This window comes from Furipterus horrens, unplaced genomic scaffold, assembly GCF_987537825.1.
Source record: "Furipterus horrens unplaced genomic scaffold, mFurHor1.1.pri manual_scaffold_12, whole genome shotgun sequence".
Taxonomy (NCBI): Eukaryota; Metazoa; Chordata; class Mammalia; order Chiroptera; family Furipteridae; genus Furipterus; species Furipterus horrens.
Window position 1 is genome coordinate 73,566,642 of NW_028327182.1, and position 19,708 is coordinate 73,586,349.

The 19,708-nt window shown below is 45.4% G+C and overlaps 1 protein-coding gene across 3 annotated transcripts in view; it reads right to left on the reverse strand.

The window, feature by feature from the left end:
* Window positions 1–384: 384 nt before the first annotated feature.
* Window positions 385–19,708, reverse strand: part of CSGALNACT1 (chondroitin sulfate N-acetylgalactosaminyltransferase 1) — a 299,964-nt gene continuing 280,640 nt past the window's right edge. For all 3 annotated transcript variants that reach the window (XM_090258275.1, XM_090258277.1, XM_090258276.1), the window contains exons 6-9: window positions 14,164–14,342; window positions 13,149–13,243; window positions 4,673–4,754; window positions 385–2,069 (exon numbers count right to left, since the gene is read on the reverse strand). In XM_090258275.1, the coding sequence (XP_090114401.1) occupies window positions 1,780–2,069; window positions 4,673–4,754; window positions 13,149–13,243; window positions 14,164–14,342 (646 nt within the window). In that variant the 3' untranslated portion in view covers window positions 385–1,779. The remainder of the gene's footprint in view (window positions 2,070–4,672; window positions 4,755–13,148; window positions 13,244–14,163; window positions 14,343–19,708) is intronic.

Here is a 19,708-nt window from a genome sequence, read left to right on the forward strand (position 1 = left end):
GCCCAGGACAGCCCCACAGCAAAGAATGGTTTAGCCCCAAATGTCTGTAGTGCCAAGATTGAGAAACCCTGGTCTATGCATAGAAAAACTTTTCCAAAAACTAAAGACGTGGCATTGCTACTCCAAGAGGAAGTCATATCTACAAATCATATTTTATTAGCTGTCCAATGCCACCTTCTATTCATGTCCTGTGTTTTAATTTTTATGAACTACCAGTACACATCAATACAATGCACTTTTTAAAACATACCAACAGCTTGAATGTTCTTGAAGTTTTTAAACAAGGACTTGCTTGTGGGCAAACAGAAAATAAGGAATCAGAGGTAATTAGCTCATGCATCTGGTGCTGACTAATAAATAATTTCACATGAATGTAGAAACTACTCAATGTTAACTGCGTTTATTTTTTTAAATAGTTGGACACTGTGATACAATGCAATCTTCAGAAGCCTCTTGATGACTGAGTAGAACTGCTTCATTTAAAAAATAAAGTTGCTTCCCTCTAGACTGGGGTGGGTTAATGTGTAGCAAAATCTTCCCTCCCACGAGACTCCGGCAGATGGAGTGATCTTTCACAAAATACATATTCCTGCAATTCTTCTCCTGGAAACCAGAAGCCAGGAAGAGCACCCTGCTTTGAAAAGAGATTGTTTGGTTCACACTGTATACTTTGGTTTATTTAGACAAGTAAGAAAGTGGTCCCCAGTTCCCCTGAGGACAAGATGTGTGTTCTGACTTTTGAATAAATCAAGGTACCACCAGTTTGAATGCTGCCTTTTCTGTCAAGGTAAAAAAAAAGTATATTTTCTTTCCCTCCAGTGTTCAGTTGCTCCTCTTCACAAATGCCCTTCAGGTAAAGTATGTTTGTGTCTTTGATCTGCCAGTAGCCCCTCACCATGCCCCACGCGACGAAGGTCTGACACCAGAGCCTGACAGGATCGGCATTTGGCAATGGCCTCGGATATGGGTATCAATCTGATGCTATGAACAGAAGGTTCTCATAATGCATCTAAAAGTATCTTCTTAAAGAATATAAAAGTGTATGCAAACTTGTGCTCTTAGTAAGGCTTGCAAATTGGTCATTAAATAAGCAAAATATAACTCATGAGCAAAAGGAAAATGCATTTTTAAATAAAATTAACAAATGGACATAGTTAAAACTACAACAAAAAAGATGAGCAGATTATTTTTGGTTAATCTTAGGGGGGGCATGACAGAACAGTTGTGGTTTCTTTTCTTTTTTAGTCCATTTGGTTTTGCATAATAGACTCACAAGACCATAATGAGGGTATCTTTGAATTTCACGCGGTCTTCTCGGCTGACTTCAGATTTTTAGCATTCCTAGATGCTACAGCTCTCCTGATATAATCATTCACATGCGGAGACATATTTTTTTGCCTTTCATTCTAATGGACTTTTCAAAATTGGTCTTCATGAATATTTCAGTGAGCATCGAAAACACAGATCTCACTTTGCTGCAAACATAATCAAAACCTCCACATCATCGAGCTTATAATCTCACAATCATCCTCCTTTGTCAGGCATTGCAGAGGAGGCATGTGGACTACTTCTTCAGGCAAAGTGGGAGATGTTCATTCCTGCTGCATAAAACCCCATAGGCAGAAATTGGAGGCTCTCTCCTCTCGTCTGTTACTAATCAGTCAAATTCTTTTTTTTTTTTTCCCTTTGTGAAAATCTTTTCCTTGTTGCAGCCACTTGTCAGGTTAACTGAAAAAGGAAAAAGAAACGAAACATCTCCCCAAATTTATCCCTGGGAGTTCATGTTTTCTTGCTGCTTGTCTTCTGTTTCTGTTTGCGAAGGTGAGCCTCTATCTCATGCCTGAAGACCAGCATGCCCAGCTGCCCATGGGAGGCCTCGTTCATGGCCTTGGACTGCATGCACATCTTGTACTGCTCGGGAGTCAGCTCGTCCACACAGCGCTTCTCATGCCAGAGGTGGAAGAGTCCCCGCACAGGCGTCCGCACCACTATGAGGTTGCTGTGGAGATACTTGCGATACAGGTGCACATCCTCTCCACCCCAGCCTTTGATGTCCAAATCAAACCCACCTGTCGGGAGAGAACACACTACTGAGTCATGCTGAGCCTGCATCTCCTGATCTATAGTTGCTTTCCTGAGCTGCACAAGCACAGAACTTTGCAGGAAGAGAAGAAGCATTTAGGGGAGATGTGTTTCACCACCCCCTCTAAATTATGAGTGTTCATCTGGGTCAGAAAAATCAGAATTCTTGAACAGAGAGGAGCTTGATGGCAGCCAGCACCAAGTCCTGGAGATGACAAGACTGCAAGCAGAATCCCCAACATCTGCCTGATTTCAAGACGTATCAGCAATGCTAATTAATGACCAGCTTCTGATTAAGGGCTGCAGCAGCATCCTAACTTCAACCTGAAACCTCCAAATGACTATTTGTGCGTTTCTCTTTGAATGTGGCCTCCTCCTGCCATTTCAAATAGAACAAACCAGAGGCGTGCAACGTGAAATAGTAAAGCAGGATCTCAGTGTGAAAAAAATCACATCCCACAAAAGCACTCTTCCCTTTGGGGACTAAAGTGGTCCCAAAAAGCTGTGTGTCTACTCCCAGCTTGCGAAATGACTCATGTTATAAGGGCCCGGCCTTTGTCAGTTCCGAAGTTCTACTCAGAAAATCTTGTTTTACATGGGCATGGACTCCTCCCCAATGTCATAATGGTCCCCTAAACTCTCACCTTTGTAAATCGAGATGCCCACGCTGTTTCTTAACCTGAAGCCCACCGTGACTCAAGCAGAACCAAAGAAAAACTAGCTTCTTTTTGTCATTGTTCCTTTCTCACTGGGGTGATTTATCCAACTCTTAAAAGAAACAGTGAAGTGATTCTCCACATCTTTTCTGTTATGACATAACCCTTTTGCCCCTCGCAACCCCCAAACCGTGCTGCTCTGATGAAGGCTGTCCCTGGAATAAAAGGGGGGCTCACCCAGCACAGGGAAAACCATACCCCCCCACCCCTGGGCCAGGTAGACGAGTGATCTGTGGTCCCTCAAATGTGTGCAGGCAAAAGCCACTCTGAGTCAAGGGTCTGGAATTGCAGTCTTGGTTCTCATCCAAGCTTCCACTTGACCCGTCTTGAACTTTGGTTTCTTTATCCTGAAATGAAGTAGATGTCATAACAAAATGACATAGTAATGTAAGGGGCAGTGTTTGGTTAGCTGTAACTCACTCATTATTCCCAATGGTATCATCACAAGTTATTAAATACATGATATGCAAGTTATGACACTCGCAAATTAATACAATATTGCACAGAATGACTGGGGACAGACATAACCCAAAGATTTATTCTGAGGTTGTAGCAACAGCTTTCTGAGAAAGAGCACCCTTCCCAGCCTGCAATTCCCATGGTTTTCAATTACAGCTATGTCCTATCTTTAGGGAAAAAATGTATTATAAACCCAAATTTGATAAACATACATCATCACAAAATAATGTTTCCCTGTACACAGAGCAAGGAAATAGTGTCTTGAAATGGAAATCTCCTTGATAAAAAAATTTTTTAAATATGTCATTTTTTTGAAATTGATTTGCACAAAATCATTTTAGGATCATTTCTTAGAGAAATCAAAGAGCACCCGTGGCTCACGGCCAGTTGTCTGAGGGGACCCACCACTCAGAGACTGATACCCTGGGTCCCATGCTTCTTACAGGACCTGATTTCACTTGGTTCGGGGTTTTTTTTTTTCCCACTGGTGATTCCTGGGAGTGTTCTGTAGTCCCTGTAGACCACCTCACCTCTGGGCAAACACCCGGGCTGCTCTGATCATGCACTGATCTTAGAAAGAGAAGCTTCCGGCCTTGGGCTGGAGTGGAGCAGACCAGGAGAGAGCACGGTGAGCAGGCTCCAGGAGGCCCGCAGGGTTGCGTGGAGATGGGTGTCTGCACTGTGTGAGGACAGGAGCTGCGCAACTCCATCCTGGCTGGGGGGCACCCGGAGCCTATACCCAGGATCAAGGTTTCTGACCTGCGCAGTCATCCCCCAGTCATGTATATAAGCCACAGTTCTACTCCCTGCAGGGGCACGGGAGTTAGAACCACCATGGGGAGAGAGTGTGGACTTTCCAAGGGGGATGGCAGACACTCTGCTGTGAGATCCCTTTGCCAACGGAGTGTAAGGGCCTTTCCTGTCCGCGCTCTGTGAACGCGCGCGCGCGCACGCGCACAGTGACTGTATACTAAGTCAGAGACTGGATGACATCTGAATCTTCAAAGGTGTGTGACTTTCCAAAATTCCCCATGTCACCCTACTTTTTAATGGATCCCCTACAGCAGAGGCCCAGGCAGTTCTATGTGGCGGGTGCAGGGCCAGACTGGGCTGGAAGGCGCACTGAGGGAATTGTTTCAAAGCTGCCTTTGCTCCTCAGATGTGAGCCTTATCTGGGATAACTGGAAGGTGCTGGGGAAGGTTAGAGGAGCAAAAGTCACACACACTCCCAGGCCACCTCTTGGTCCAGCCCCAAGTCCATGACAACAGGAATGAACTTGAATGGCCTTTCCTTAAGAAGGGGCACCGCCTGTGCCGCCAGACTCCTCGGAAGCCGACCCAATTCCCTCGCGGCCATTCACTGGCCTCTAGGTGGCAGTGGAGATGCAGACTTGTGGCAAGCCGGTTTGTCTTACCTATATTGATGAAGTCTGACCGATACTGACATGTCATCCCGAATCCAAAGTCTCTCCAAAATCCAGTTTCCTTCTTTATGACCTGCAGGGAAATCACTGTCATTTGAGGGGAGAGGATAGAGCAGATAACAAGAAAGAGAGATCTTCACAAACTCATCTACATAACGTTAAATAGGGAGCCCATCCCAGCACTGATAAATAGCCACAACTCTGTGTGGGAAAGGCAGATGGATTTGATTCCTTTCGGACGGTTAGGAATAGTCAGCCCACCAGTCCCCAAACAGGGCCTTGTGATTTTTGGCACCTTCGGCTGGAATGTGTCTAGGATACAGGCATGAAAACACACACACAAACTCTCTCTCTCTCTCTCTCTCTCTCTCTCTCTCTCTCTCTCTCTCTCTCTCTCTCTCTCTCAAAAACAAACCAGAGAGCAAGGTTCTGAGCGGCGCCATGGAAAAGCCACCTACGTGTCTGGCCCAACACCAGTGCCAGCAAGCATTGCAGGCCTTGGCCCCTCACACAGAGCTGGGCAGGCAGCCAGCAAAGGGCTCAGGAAGTTGAGAAAAGGGATAGAGAACAACTCGGAATTGAGCTGCCCTGGCACAGGGTGCAAACAGGACTCCCTCCGGGAATAAAAGGAAAACCCGAGACTGCAGCGTGTGACTCCGGCTCTGCTCTTCTTGTTGAGGAAAAGGGCACTAAGAGTCCAGGTTATGAAGAAAGACTCTGTCCATTCATCCTTAAACTATTTTAAAACCAAACTGCTCCGAAAAAGCATGTGCAAGTGTTGCCAGGCTACAGGGCTGCAGAGAGGCCATCCAAGCAATGACAGTCTTTAAAAAGCAAGACCTGGCCCTGCCCAGGCTCTTATTTTGTGAGTAAATTTCCAATGTACTTGCCGAAGCTGCAAGACTTCTAAAATACTGCTTTCTATCTATATTTTTGGCTGAGGTAATTCTGGAAATGGTTTGGGGACCTATTTTAATAGTTATTTTTCACGATTCACTCTTGTAGTTAACACAGGTGATTCCATGAAAGGCAGTTCCCTGGGAGACAGGGGAGGGGAGACTGCAGCAGGTCCCCATCCACTTGGATGCCTGCATTTTCCATCCGGGACATCTGGCTCCATCTGCAGCTAATGAGAAACAGCGTGTGTCTTGTCCCAGCTTGACCACTGGCTGGCTTCTCAGCCTCAGGCAGGTCCCAAACTTCCTCAAGCCTCTATTTCCTTTCCTATAAATGAGGAGGTTGAGCTAAATCACCCCGAAGGCCTCTTCCAGCTCTAAGATCCAAACGTTTATCCTATTACCGCTATTTCACCTCCCTGAAGTTTCCCTTTATCTCTACCACAGGCTAAACTGTATTCGACAAATGGCTTGCAAAAGGGCTGATGAACTTGAAAACAATCTTATTTTCACTATGACCTCCACAGAGAGGTCGCCTGCATGGCCACTGGCAGGCGTCAGGGCTGTCTGAGGAAAATCAAGTCCGAAAGCTGTTTGTCAGTCAGTGTGGTCCCCCGCACACACTCTCCATTTCTTCCTCAGAACAAAGGCCTATGGTACAATATCTCCCAAGTGACAAGACAATTTCATTAGCATCAACAAGAAAGATTCTTCAGGGCAGGAAAGTCTGGGAAAATTTCCACTGAGTCACTTTTTAAAAATGGTTTCTGTTTCCTCCCTCTCATACCAAGTACTCTATGTCTGCTGCAGCAAATGGCTTAATAACCTTTCTGCCGGCCAAGACACAGACAAGTCCTCTAAGTCTCTGGATAAAAATGGAGTCACAGAGATGTGCCAGTATCCAAACTTCAAATATTTGGCTGAAGTCTGCATGGAATGTAAAAGGAAAAGCTCCAAATAGGGAAAACAATGGGTCAGGGCTTGGGAAGAAAGACAAGGGGGGATTGCAAGAAGTAGCCATCCTGGGGCCGGGATGAATGGACGCAGCGATGGGCTAGCTGACCAAAGGGAAGAGTGACCCTCAGCTGGGGACAGTGTGACAGAAACAAATGGATTTGTGAGTTGGGGAATGAGCCATATGATTACTTATTAACATTGACTTTAAAGTTGAAGAACTCGTTGAAATTTAGCCCTTTGTGGGACTGATGTGAAAGTGCCACAGCATATAATGCCAGGACAAGACGGAGTGCATTTATTGGAGTTCACTAATTAGAGGCTCCACCACCCTGAGTTGCTAACTGGAGTGGCACCCCCTGTGAGGAGCCTAGCTGAGAGTGAGCACTCTCAAGCGTACATCAGATCACAGCACATTCCATTGAAAGTCCTGCAGTGGTTTTCACTGCATTCTCTCTAATGCAATTAGAATAAAATCTATGAGGAAAGCTCTAGCCTGCAAAGGCCCCACGTGACCTGGCCTTGCCTATCTTGTGTGCCCCTTATATACAGACCCCTTGTATTTTGCCCCTTGAACACACCAGGCTCACAGGTTTCCACAGCTGGACACATGCAGACCCCTGTCCCTGGGTCACCCTGTCCCTGCTCCCTCCTGGGCTCTGCTCCAATGTCATTGTTCAGAGTCGTCATCCTGGCCCTCCCAGCCACTGTCAGCCCTTTCCACTCACGTCACACTCTATGCTATCTCTATAAGCCAGCCTCTTTGAAATTTGCTGTCACATTTGATTCTCTGTTAGATGACTGTCTCCGCCCACTACCACTGGTGAACGTAAGCTCAGAGCCCTGGTCTCATTCACAGCTGTGTCTCCAGCCCCCAGGTCACTGTCTCACACGTAGGAGTCACTCAGTAAATATAGTATGTCGTCAGTTAACATCGTTGATAGATTCTGTGACTTTAAGTGAAACAACGTATCAAAAATTCAATTTCACCATCGTCTAATTGATATGAACAGGAGTTGAGTTCCTACGGCATCTCATCATTATAATGAAACAACACCGAACAAAATGACATTATTTAAGGACCTGCTGTACTTCTCCAAGGAATGAATGAGGAGCAGTCCTAGGGCAGAAACAAAATCAAGCCAATGGAAACAGACATGATTCATATCAGGAATCTTGTCAGGGAGTCAGCGGTTCAGCAAAGGCCGAGGAATTCTGGCGGGAAAACCCTCAGAATTGTGTGGCTCTTGGACACAAAAATATTTTCACCTTCTTGGGATCTAAACAGAGAGCTTAACTTCTTAGAACCTTTGCCCCAAGCATAAGGAGCTCCACTGTTCTGGACAAGCATTGAAAATATATACACCAATGATGTCTAGAGGAGGAAGAAACCCTAAGTTAAAGATCAGACTTTAAAAGAGAAACCTATTGCCCTAACCAGTGTGGCTCAGTTGGTTGGGTATCATCCCACAAAGCAAAAGGTCACTGGTTCAATTCCTGGTTAGGGTATATGTCTGGCTTGCAGGTTTGATACCCAATTGGGGTGTGTACGAGAGGCAACTGATTGATGTTTCTCACATCAATGTTTTTCTCTTTCTCTCTCCCTCCCTTCCCCTCTCTCTAAAAATAAATACTGTAAATAAAAGTTTTTAAAAAATAAAAGAGAAACATTTCCTCTGTCCTGAATTTCCCAATCTGTTTTCAAGTACTATCCTCATTTTAAAAAATGTCTTTCCAGGGCTGGCCTCCTCTGAACCCTCTGAAGCACCTTTCTCTCCCCACCGTGACCTCAGCAGAGCACTGCAGGACATGAGTGCACCCAAAAGGACAGTTGTCAAGCCTGCTCTCCCAGACCCGCAGCTCTGTGGGTGACTCCTGTGACACAGGGGATTATTTTCTGTTAGGACCAAAACACAAGGCACAGATCAGCATCTCTCCCCGAAGATGGGGAGGCGCCCCCCCCCCTGCAGCTGTAGGGGGCTGGGGAGGCCAGCAGCGCCTGTTGGGTTTAATGGCGTTGACTTGGACAGCTGCCCGTGAAGCAATCTGGGCCCTAAGATAAAACAAATAACATACACTCAGGTGGAGTAGTTCCTCTAAATCAGAGAGGGTCTCCCAAGAACCGAAGTGTGTCTGAGCAGCCTCATGTTCACCTGAAACACCAGGGGCACGTATGCAACCCGTGCAGCCCACAGGCCCTGTGCTGCGAAGTCTTCAGAGCAGTTCAATGAGCGCTCTGCTGTTGCCGTCCTGAAATCCTTGGTAAGTTCTGTACAAGGGCCCTGCGCTTTCCTCGTGCCCTGGGCCATGCCAAGCAGGTAGCCTGCCCTGTCTGTGAGCAGCAGACACCTTGAGTTTCAGGGCCTTCTGTGGCTGGGCTGGGTACCCTCTGACCCCACATCACACATTCCTCATTATCTGGGCCCCAAAGGCTTAGTGAGCACACTGCACCAGCTTCCAGGGGCTGCATGTGATATTCAGGTGCCCCGTGGAAAGGCACAGTGCCGTGACAGTTTCAGTTTCTTGAGAACTAAAGTATTCTGGAGCCACGGCTTTCAAAGAATTGGCTGAAGCATGGACTCAAATGCCATCTCCTCTAAGACTTGCAATAATCCATTTTCAACAAGCCGCCTTCATAAAAACATGAAGTGTCCTCTGAAGGCTATCATGCTGGACAAGGAATGGTCCAGGTTCCCTCTGTTCTAGGAATGCGTAACCAAAGGCTGGGCTCTACGCTCTCCTGGAAGCACGCTGAGGCCAAAGAATATGTCTACTTGGCATCCTTAGCCCGTCTCCATCACAAAGGTGACACTTGCATTCCCCATCCTGCTGCCTAGCAGCCTGGGCAAGTGACTTGTACCTCGAGCTTCCAGTTCCTCACCTGGGAAATGAGCACGATAAAGCGTCTTCACCTTACTGAGTACGGCATGACGTAACGCGGACACAGTGCCAACTTACAAGGCTGCGTGGCCTGCATCTGCTAATGTTAGTTTGGGTACTCAGTGCGTGTCTGCTTCCCAAATAAATAAAAACAGACTGTGCCTGGTCAGCAATTCTTATAAGTTTAAACTGAAATGCAATTAGTGGTAAATACTTTTTGGCGGTGGGTTCAGAGGTAAGGATTTAACCAGAAAGAGGTGAGGACAAAAGCCAAATAAAATTCACATACTGAACAGAGTGGCACATAGTCATCAGATTTAAGTCACCTGGCAGCCTGAGGTGTCGGGCACCATGGGCAGTAGAAGCAATGAGGAGATGGCCCTGAGGTGGAAGGAGACAAGGAGACACTGGGCAGGGTGCTCACCTGGCAGAGTCTATCGAGCTGGTACCCTGTGCCAGGTGCTGGGGTTTGCAGACATTTCCTCTGTCATCAGTTTTACAGTCAGTTTGTGGAAGATAGTTACTCCCAACAAGGAATCGGGGTTGCAGCACTGGGCTGGAGCCAGCCAGGATGCTGCAAATGTCTTGCCAGCTCTGGGTTGAGTGGCATCGTATCGGTAGCCTGAAATAGGCCATGGTGGGAGTATCGACACCATGGGAAATGGCAAACGCTATGAATCAGGGCTTTTTTTCCCCCTTTCAGAGAGTGGGCTGTTAAACATTTACTAGCACACCAATGGCTTTATGCCATAAAAGACTTTTTTAATGAAAAGTATCTGCATTTGAGAAACATCTCTGGCAGAGGGGGAAGGAAAAACTGAGTGCAGAAGAGGGCAGGAGTCTAAAGATGAAAGTGGTAAGAGCCTCCCTGACCCCCGCCCCATGGCCCCAGCAAGAACTGACAAGGTTTGAACCAGGAAAGTGAATGTTAATAATTATTGAAGTTATAGTCACTCCTTTCTCAGACAGCTGTTTCTACATTAGAGCATCAGCAAGTTTCATCTCTGATGTAAAACTCTTCCTGAGTTTCCTATTAAATATAAGTATAAAATCTCATGATTTCACTTACTACCTGTAACTAATGGTCTGTACTCAAAGGTAAAGAAACAAGTAGTCTGAACACACACAAAAGTCCATAGTTTGGTTTCTTGCTTTTATCTGCAGACAAAATATTATCAAATGACAGTGGCAATAGCCAGGAGAAATAATAACTGCCACGAAGACTATAAGGTCCTATCTGCAGGGCTGCTGAAAAAAAAATGGTTTTTTATTTGCATAAATAAGAAACTTTTGTTACAGTGACATTCTTGATCTATATTCCAGGATGTAATATCAAGAATGTGTTAATATAGTATATACATCATTTCTTTCTAGACTGAGCCAAAATGAACCCTTAGTAGGAAGTCTTCTCTGATTTATCTCTCTCTAACTATTATTTTTATTTTATACCTTCTTAGCTCCTACACATCCTAGCTCTAGTAATATTAATTTCTGTAGTTTGATGTTCTCCTTTGGAGTTTTGTCATTTCTTTTATATTTAAGCTCTTATCTAGATCCTAGGCAAAGTTATTTCCATTGCACTACAGTAAGAAAATCCTAGTTTTGGCATGAGCTCTGCTACTAGCTGGCTGTGTGCTCTTGGGGGTAGTCAAAATGATCAAACAACCACTTCTGAGTATAGAAAACTCTCAGTTTCCTGACTTCTTGACTAGCACCTGAACCAGTTCTCTATAGGCAGCAAGTGCTCAAGAAATGGCCCATCTAGTGAAGAACATAATCAGCACTTTTCTTTTTTGGATGGAGACCCTTGCATCTCAGAGAGAACTGCTGTGTTTCTCGGGATTAAATAGTTATAAATATTGAACCCCAAAAGATCAGATGTATGTGGTCTAGGAAAGGTCAAAGGTATATTTAGAAGTAAATGTGAATTGCTGCAGGATGATTCAGAGGTTTCAGCTGTGGACACAGCAGTTTGAGTTCTGTTTCTGGCTTGACCACTAATGCTGAGGATCTGAGAACCTGGCTTCACCCCAACACACCTCCAGCTTCCCTCTGTACCTGCTCCCCTGCAGGCATGGTAATAACAAAATAAAATTTTTCACTTATGAAGTGAAAAGAATTCCTTGCAAGCAAATAAGGTCTTTAGGAGTTAAAACCTCAATGACATTTGATGTCAAATGTAACACGGCACTTATCTAAAATAAAAGGAACTTGTATTCTAATTGGCTGAAAGAAAATAAATCCTGGGTCCCATTTCCCCTCAAGCCCTCTTAGAAGCTTAGAACCCTTACAGAATGGAAGTAAGTTTTTCTGTCTTACTTAAAAGTGTATTTTCCACTTTTAAACATTGCAAGCACTTTCAATCAACAAGGGTGGATAAAAATTGGTTTTTGGAGAGTGAAAACTTCTTACTGTGTTTATGTATAATGCATATATGTACATATAGTACATAAACAGACATTCAGCATGTCTGTGGCATCAGAATTTCATTGGGGGAAGGGAAAACTGTATTATTACTGTATTGTACGGCTTGGGTCCCCAATGAAACCATGCTAGGACATGACCCTTGTCCAACCAGAAAGAACCAAAGCTGAAACTTTCTAGAACAGATCATGACATCAGCTGCCAGAGTTTAATTGGCGGGGGGCAGGAAATGGCTGGAGAAAACAGGTTTCACGACTTCTGGAAGCTTAAACACAGACTCCATCCTACAAAAGAATTTCATCAAACATATTTTCAATGAAAAGCCGTTTACTCTCCCATTGCACAGAAGTACAGGAGACTTGGTCCTACCACACTTTAATGTTCACACAGCAGATTTCCTTTCTGCAGCCTATAAGGTGTTCAATGGCGAGAAACATGGCTTTGCCTCAACAGAAGACAAAGCAAGGCAGCAAAGAACAGAGAGCCCCCAGGTCTGATGCCCCCCTGAGATTCAGCCTAAGCTAGAACACAGCTGTAGACAAGCCCAGTTGATCTCTGATGGTAAAGATCACAGCCCACCGTGAGGAGTGACAACAAGAATGGGAAATTGAATCTCAGAGGGGCACACCTGTGTGTGGTACAGACACCTTCTCCTGGCTTTTCTCATCTCCCTGTTGTCTGTCCTGCTTCTCTGCTTAACAGACTGGCTCATGCCACCCCTAGCAGAGACGACTCAGTTGAGAGATCCTCTGTGGCTAAATGGTCCCACTCTACTATCCGTCACCTATGTAGCTAAGATCTTAGCAGAGAATCCACCTTGCAAGTGACACCGCTGGCGCTAATGTGCACCCCAAGGCATGATGGGAGGGCACTGGATCTAGTCCCTGCTCCCCCACCAACTCATTCACTGTGTGCTGGGATGAGCCACCCCTTTCTGATCCCCAGCTTCCATCTGTCAAATGGGAACACGAATCTCACCTTTCTTACCTTGCAGAATTTGATGATAATAAAGAGAAAATGTGCTACATCCATAATGCAATCACACTAGTTTCCAAAAACCATAGAAGAAAACTAGGAAGGTGTGAAATTACCTTTTTGTAAAGGACTGTTCCTATTTATTTTCTATTCTTAAAATATTGCAAGCACTTTCCATCAACAAGGTACAGGGAGCAAAGGCCAGAACATCCGCCAAACTTAAAAATTAATACAGGAATCAATCCACAGATTTCCACCCACCTTTACCATGGTCAGTGCGCCTGGTAATGAAAGACAGGACAGAGTCACACAAAGGCACCTGCGGCGTCATTACTCACCAGCTGCTGTTCTAAGGGAGGGACCGCATCGTGATGGCCGTAGATTATGCCAGGATTATACTGACTGAAAAGGACTGGATAAAATACTTTTTTCCCTGCAAACCAGAAAACAAGCATTTGCTGAAAGCAACAGATAAAACTATTAGGTTTGTTCATGTATATTTAGCCCTCTGAAACATCCTAGATATTTGCATTCACTCTTCCTTTTCCCTTCACTCAAGTCTAAAACAGATCTTAGAAGTTTTGCACCATGTAGACCAGATGAACAGACTCTCAAATATTTCTGGCCTCTCAGCCCAGGAGTGATATTCAAAATATGGACAGTCAGTGGCTCTGGCCCTGGGCATCAACCACTGAGAGCGGGTGTGAAAGACGGTCCTGATGCCCTCTGCCCTGCCAGACGTTAACCCTTTCATTCCTGGCTTGTAGGGCAGGCAGTCTGTGCGGTTGCCGGAGGCTGGGGTGACTCCGGGCAGCAGAAGAAGAATTAGGGAGCACAGGACAGTTACTCTTTACCAGTTTACATGAAGAGTTTCAACACTCTAATAACTGATAAGGCCATTCCAGTAGTTATTAGTCTTGCCTATGAGTCAAATGCCATGAAAGTAATTTTCCCTTTGTGGGTGACTTCTGCTCAGAGCCCTTTCTCCCTTCATAACTGCCCATGGCTACTCCTTTCCCTTTGGTTCCAGGATGTTTCTCCAGGTCACGTCCTCCCCACCACACTTTCCCCTGCGGATGCTCACTAAAGCCGACCTCCCAGGTGGAAGTGGAAAAGAGGTGATGAATAGGAACTTGGGACAAAGGGTCCCAAAATTATGGTGGCTGACAGCCCACGTTGTGACACCAGAGGAGAAATCCAAACCAGATGATTTTCCTTGTCTGAGTCCCTGGGGTGAAATAAGGCTGATTTAGAGGCAGGACAGAGAGTGAATGGTGAAGACAGTGATGCATGAGTGTGGGGGAGCTAAGTGCCACCTGGGGCAGAGGAGGGGCCAACTCCACAGATCCCTACCTGGCTGTGTATTCAGCCGGCAGGTATTGAGGAATTCAGAGGTGAAGTAGATGTCAACGTCACAGAAAAAGAGAAGGACGTTGCTTCCCTTCCAGAAGCGGGCTCCAATGTCAAGTCCCTTTCCCCGGGAAAATTCTCCATTCAGCTGGATGAAGGTGAAGTTCCTGAAGTTGGCCGCTCTAAAAGGAAAGACAGACACAGTAACCCGAGAGGCCATGCTTCCCAGGCCAAAAGAATAACCCTGAAAAATACATGGCCAATTTACTTCTTGTTCCTCAGTAATTTTCCCAAACGGAAAACTGTACTGTCATGATTAATAAATACTTTTTGTGATGGAGTAAACTTGAACCAGTGAAGACTAGGTCTCCAAAACCCAGGTAAATCTCCAGACCTTCTGAGTCACCCCAGTGATGCAGTGGGAAATAAAATCCCGCTGGACTGGCCCCACCCAACCTCTTTTCCTCCATTTTCAACTCTAGGAGCCAGGCTTGATGGTCTTGATTTATGCCTATCCCCAAACAGATTTACACCTGATTCCTTCCCCACCCCCAGGTAAAGCTACAGAACACGACCAGGAAAATGACAGACGGGTTCAGAAGACTAGGACTGCCTCAGACCTGGCTCTCCTGTAGATTAACTGTGAGATCTAGGCAAGCCCATTAATTTCCCAGAACCTCGGTTGCCTCATCTGCAAAATAGGAATAATAACACCTTCCTTAACTGTCTCACCAAGTTATTAGTTAGATAAGCACTGCCAAGGGTATAAAGCACTAGGTAAGCATCAGCTAGTGCTGTCATTAGCACAGCGAATTCCCAGGCCTGTGGCCATGAAGCCAAGAGGTTTCCTTTGGCTGTTCTCTCCCAGGAACAGCAGAACCTTCTGAAATGGGACATGTCTTGAGCAAAAGTTCCAGGAATTCATTCAGTACACCTAGTGGGATAGGGATTGTCTTCTACCAGACAGAACTAGAGAACCATGTTTAGTCCTATTCTAGCTCCCAATTCTACCTATGCAGGTGCCTGGCATTTGGCAAATCCCCTCTTTCCTACTGACATGACCCTTCTTTTCCTACTCTGAGCCCTCCCCACTACCTGGCCTATTCCCATTCCCCAACTTCTCTCCAATCTTGATGTAGTCAAAACAAGTACAAAAGCCCATCTCCATTTTTTTTACAATAACGTGTGTATTCCTAGTAACTATCTTGGGTAAAGGTCAACACAAATATAGAGTCATAAACTTTTCAAATGCTAAGTTGTACTCTTATCTGGTCATTTAATCAGTGGAACGAGTTCTGCTACCCTTCCTTGACTTACCGTCCTTCAGATCTGGGAATGAGCTTGGTTCTTTATCTTGGGCATCTGTGGGCCCAGTTTTGTCTGAGTCTGATGCCAGCCAGGCTTTTCAGATTTAGATCAAGGTGGGAGGCCAGGCGATGGGAAGGGCACTGGTGAATGAGTCAGGAAACGTGGATCCAGGGCCTAGAGCCAGGCTTGGCCCCCATGGGTGCTCAACAGATGTTGGTGAATAAACATGTAAATAGAAGAATGATTCTAATCCTAGCTCTGCTTCTAATTTATTGGGGGTGAGTCCGTTCATTTCACTGGCCTTAGTTTCTTTGTGGTAAAATCTGATGATTATGGAGCTTGAAGGCCCCTTTGCACTCTAAAGTTCTATTTTTCTACATTCTGCAGCCTGTTCAGCACCGCTCCACAGTTAGAGGCATTCTCCTCCTCTTTTAGGACCTAACCTTCACTCTTTTCTCTGACTGGTGGGCCCTCATTCACATTTTCTAGCACTGAGGTGCTGCTTTAGGCCTTGGTCTGGCCCCGATAACTCCCTGTCTCCAGAACTGGTTGGGTGCAGTCTCCCTAGAGGTTTTTGGAGCCCAGGTCCTGTAAGTCAGGCTGAACCCCCTCTCCCTGCCCTATTTGCTCAGTATTCTGAAAAGTTGTACCCCGATTTTTGCCTGTGTATCTAAGGGAGTCTCACAACTTTCACCCACCATCCTGGGACCTGTCCTCCTCTCCCAACCAGGAGTAGGTCTCTTTCTTTGCTTGTCTCAAGGTTCTTGCTCTTTGAAAACCTCCCAGAGTGTGGGGAGAACTGTCACTACCTTGTGGAGCACGGAGGACAGACTTGCCCAAACACAGGGAAGCAGCAAAGCATCCTCACTCCTAGCTCAGGGACCTCCTCCGGCAGGTCTTCTGGAGTCTATCATTTGAGAGCTCAAGTATAAAAAGGCTTCATATTTAAACAACAGTGAGCAATCTTTGCCAAGGGAAGAGGAGCACAATTTCCTAATGCATTCGAGGAACTGCTGAATTTCCTTCTTGAACAGCCTACAGTCCATTTGTATAGGTATATCAAATATTTGCGAAAGTCGTGCTGAATACTTAAATAAGAATTCAAGGCCACATCAGAAACTCAGGTAACGGCATAAAAGACATGACACGCCTGGAGGTGGTCAACCTTGAGTGCATGCTAGAGAGACAGGGAGGGCTACACCTTTAGAGGGGAAAGTGGTCATGTGGTATACACATGTGCCCAATATGTAAGTTAATCCAGTTTGTTCTGCCTGAAATTCTCCAGACCCTGGCTTGAGCTGCTTGCCTCTGCTCTGCGGAAGCAGGGGGTGGGGAGGGGAGCTGGGCTTGCCTGTTAGTCAAAGTCACTGGGGAAAGGGGTAGGTACGGAGGACGTTGTTCCCAGTGTTTGAGATGACCTTAATTTGGAAGACCTATTTAAAAAGTCTTAAAACATCAACTTCTATGCTTCAATGTGTTGCCTTTAGGGAAAGAGAATTCAGGAAAACTGATGCTTGGAGACCCTCCTTACAGCCTAGTGCCAAAGGCAGTCTCTTTCCTTCCTCTTCATCCAACCTCTCTATGAGGATGAGACAATCCATGTCATATCTGTGGCAATACCCAATCTGAACATGCATTTCACGCGCCCTCTCCAGCATATCTGCAGGCTGTACAGGAAGCCCCAGGACACAGCACCCAGCTCCATCCAATCATGGCCCACATAGAAGCCCCTGTGCCCCACAGGGCCAGTGCACATGTGGTACCAGCAGCACCCCAACCAACCCCTCACCTATACATAACCCCACCCAGCCCAGCACTGCCTGGCTTCCTCATCCACCCTGACCAATGCTGGCCAGCAGTAGTCATGCATCATTATTGCTGGCCTGGCAGCACGCATATGTGACAGCTCTGTGCCGAAGGCCGAACTAGGAGCTGGACATCAGTGCACACAGAAGCAGTGGGCACGGGGTTGGGAACAGAGTCACCACTGGCCTGGGAAGCACCACCAGCCAGTCATAGGCACTGGAGAAGGCCCAAGGCTAAGTAAGTTGTCATCTACCTGTGGTTCCCAGTGTGGCTGTCAGGTCCCTGTGCTGAGCCAGGAATCCATCTGCAGATGGGTAATGGTACTAGCCTCTTCCTGATCATCCCTGCACCTCTTCTAATCAACCATTAGCTGGCGGAAGCCCTCCTTTTACTCTCTTGCCATCGGGAAGGGCCTCTGATTCTTAGCAAGTGTTCTCTACAAAGAAAGAGGTCTGAGCTGGAAACACCAGAAAAAGAATCAGAACTTCACTTCCCCCCTTTTCCAGAAAGAGAGATTAATATTCTGTCAAACACCTGGACCTGGAAGCAGGATGTTCTCCTCTTAGACTCATCAGCACCAGCTCCAGGCCACAGACCACACAGGACAGTTCACTTCTGCAAGATAACCAGGCCCTTCCCTCAACATGTCCCACATCTTCACTCAAAAATGCTGCTTGCTGGACAGAGGACTTGTTCCCTAGGCCAGAGCGTCCCCTGCTCAATGGTATTTGAAACAGTATGTTAAGAGGCAGCCAGGCAAGGACACATTTCAATGCAAAGCACCGATTTGCCCCAATGTGGCCTGACCATGGTGGGTTTAAAAATGTGCACAACATGGTCACAAGGCTCTAACACCAAAATGCAGATCACAGAGGTGCACAGACAGGGACCGTGTTTTGTCCTCTGTCTGTCCCCCTGCCCCACAGTGACCAGCCAAAGGATGGTTACTGATGGCCTGGACATGACTGGGACCTTCTGTCTCTGCTCGGTGGCCCCTCCTTGGAATACATTTTCTCCATCCACTCAGGGACAATCCCACTTAATCTTCACGGCCCATGTCAGGCATCACTGCCTCTCATGGCTTGCTGCAAACGGTAGTCCCTCTCTGGGATCCCTGGCCAGCCCTACCTCTATCCTCCTGTGCCCAGTGCCTTTTCCTGCATTTGCTTGTGTAGACATGCACAGGATGACATAGCAGGCTTTAGACCTTGGAGGACAGGGACTGCCTTACATTTTTTTTCTATCTTCAGATATTATCTGACACTGTGCGATAAGTGGAACACACAGGGACGCAGTAGATGATCAATAAACATGAGATCAATCAAAAGCTGACTCAATGGGAAACACTGAATCTATCACTGTTGGAGGACACTGCCCTGAAATACTATCTCCCCCCCTCAGGTTTGTTCTGGAGAAACCCCTGCACCTTCCACATGAGAGTCTTGACCAATAGGTTCCAAAGGACAGGGCACAAACTCAAGCTTTTAATAAGAAGACAAATATATCAATAACAGAAAAAATAGAGTTGATGCAATCTGGTTTAAAATATGTTATTTACCCATACGAAGAAATGCAGTATTTCATGGCATGTCTCACAAAGACATGGACATTTTTCATGGCAGAACGAGAGAGAGCACTGCTTTCTGTATTTTGTGATTTCCTATTATGAATTGGAGCCTGCAGTTTCAAATGGCCACATGATTACTCATAATTATCTCTTCTTTTCTCCTTGATTTGTATTATTGGCTGATGAACTCTTGAGTTTCTTATGCAATTCCTTTCTTTTATATAATAAGTCTGGTGTATGGGGACTCCTCTAAGTTATATATAATCATTCTGATAGAGGTTATAATGACCTGAGAAAGCTACAGTTTCTACTGGAGATTTAATTTCTCTAATTGACTTGCATTTCCCAGAACTGCTGGATTAAAAAATGATACAAGATCTTGCTGTCTAATATGATTTACTCTAATACAGACTTCTTCTCATCATTGCAAGGAAACTCCCTTCATTTAAAAAAAGCACTTAAAATGTACATAGAAACCCGTATTATATTCAATGTATAATTTACAATTTTAAATCTAACAGCCCTAAATATTGAACTTGCTTAAGAGTTCTACTTTCTGAAGACATCTGAATACAGTAAAGAATTAAAAGTAGGCACTTTAAATAATTAATGTAGAATTTTCTAGATTCTGAGCTTATATAAGCCTGCTTATAAAACTGTTTTAACAAGTTTATCTTGAAAAGATAAACAACTGAAAGCCATTAGCTAGACTACCTAAGGAAATGAGACTCAAATTAATAAAATTATAAACAAAAGAGGCGACATTACAACTGGTAACACAGAAACATAAAGTATCGTAAGAGACTATTATGTATGACTGTATGATAATAAATTACATAACTTAGAAAAAAATGAATAAATTCATGA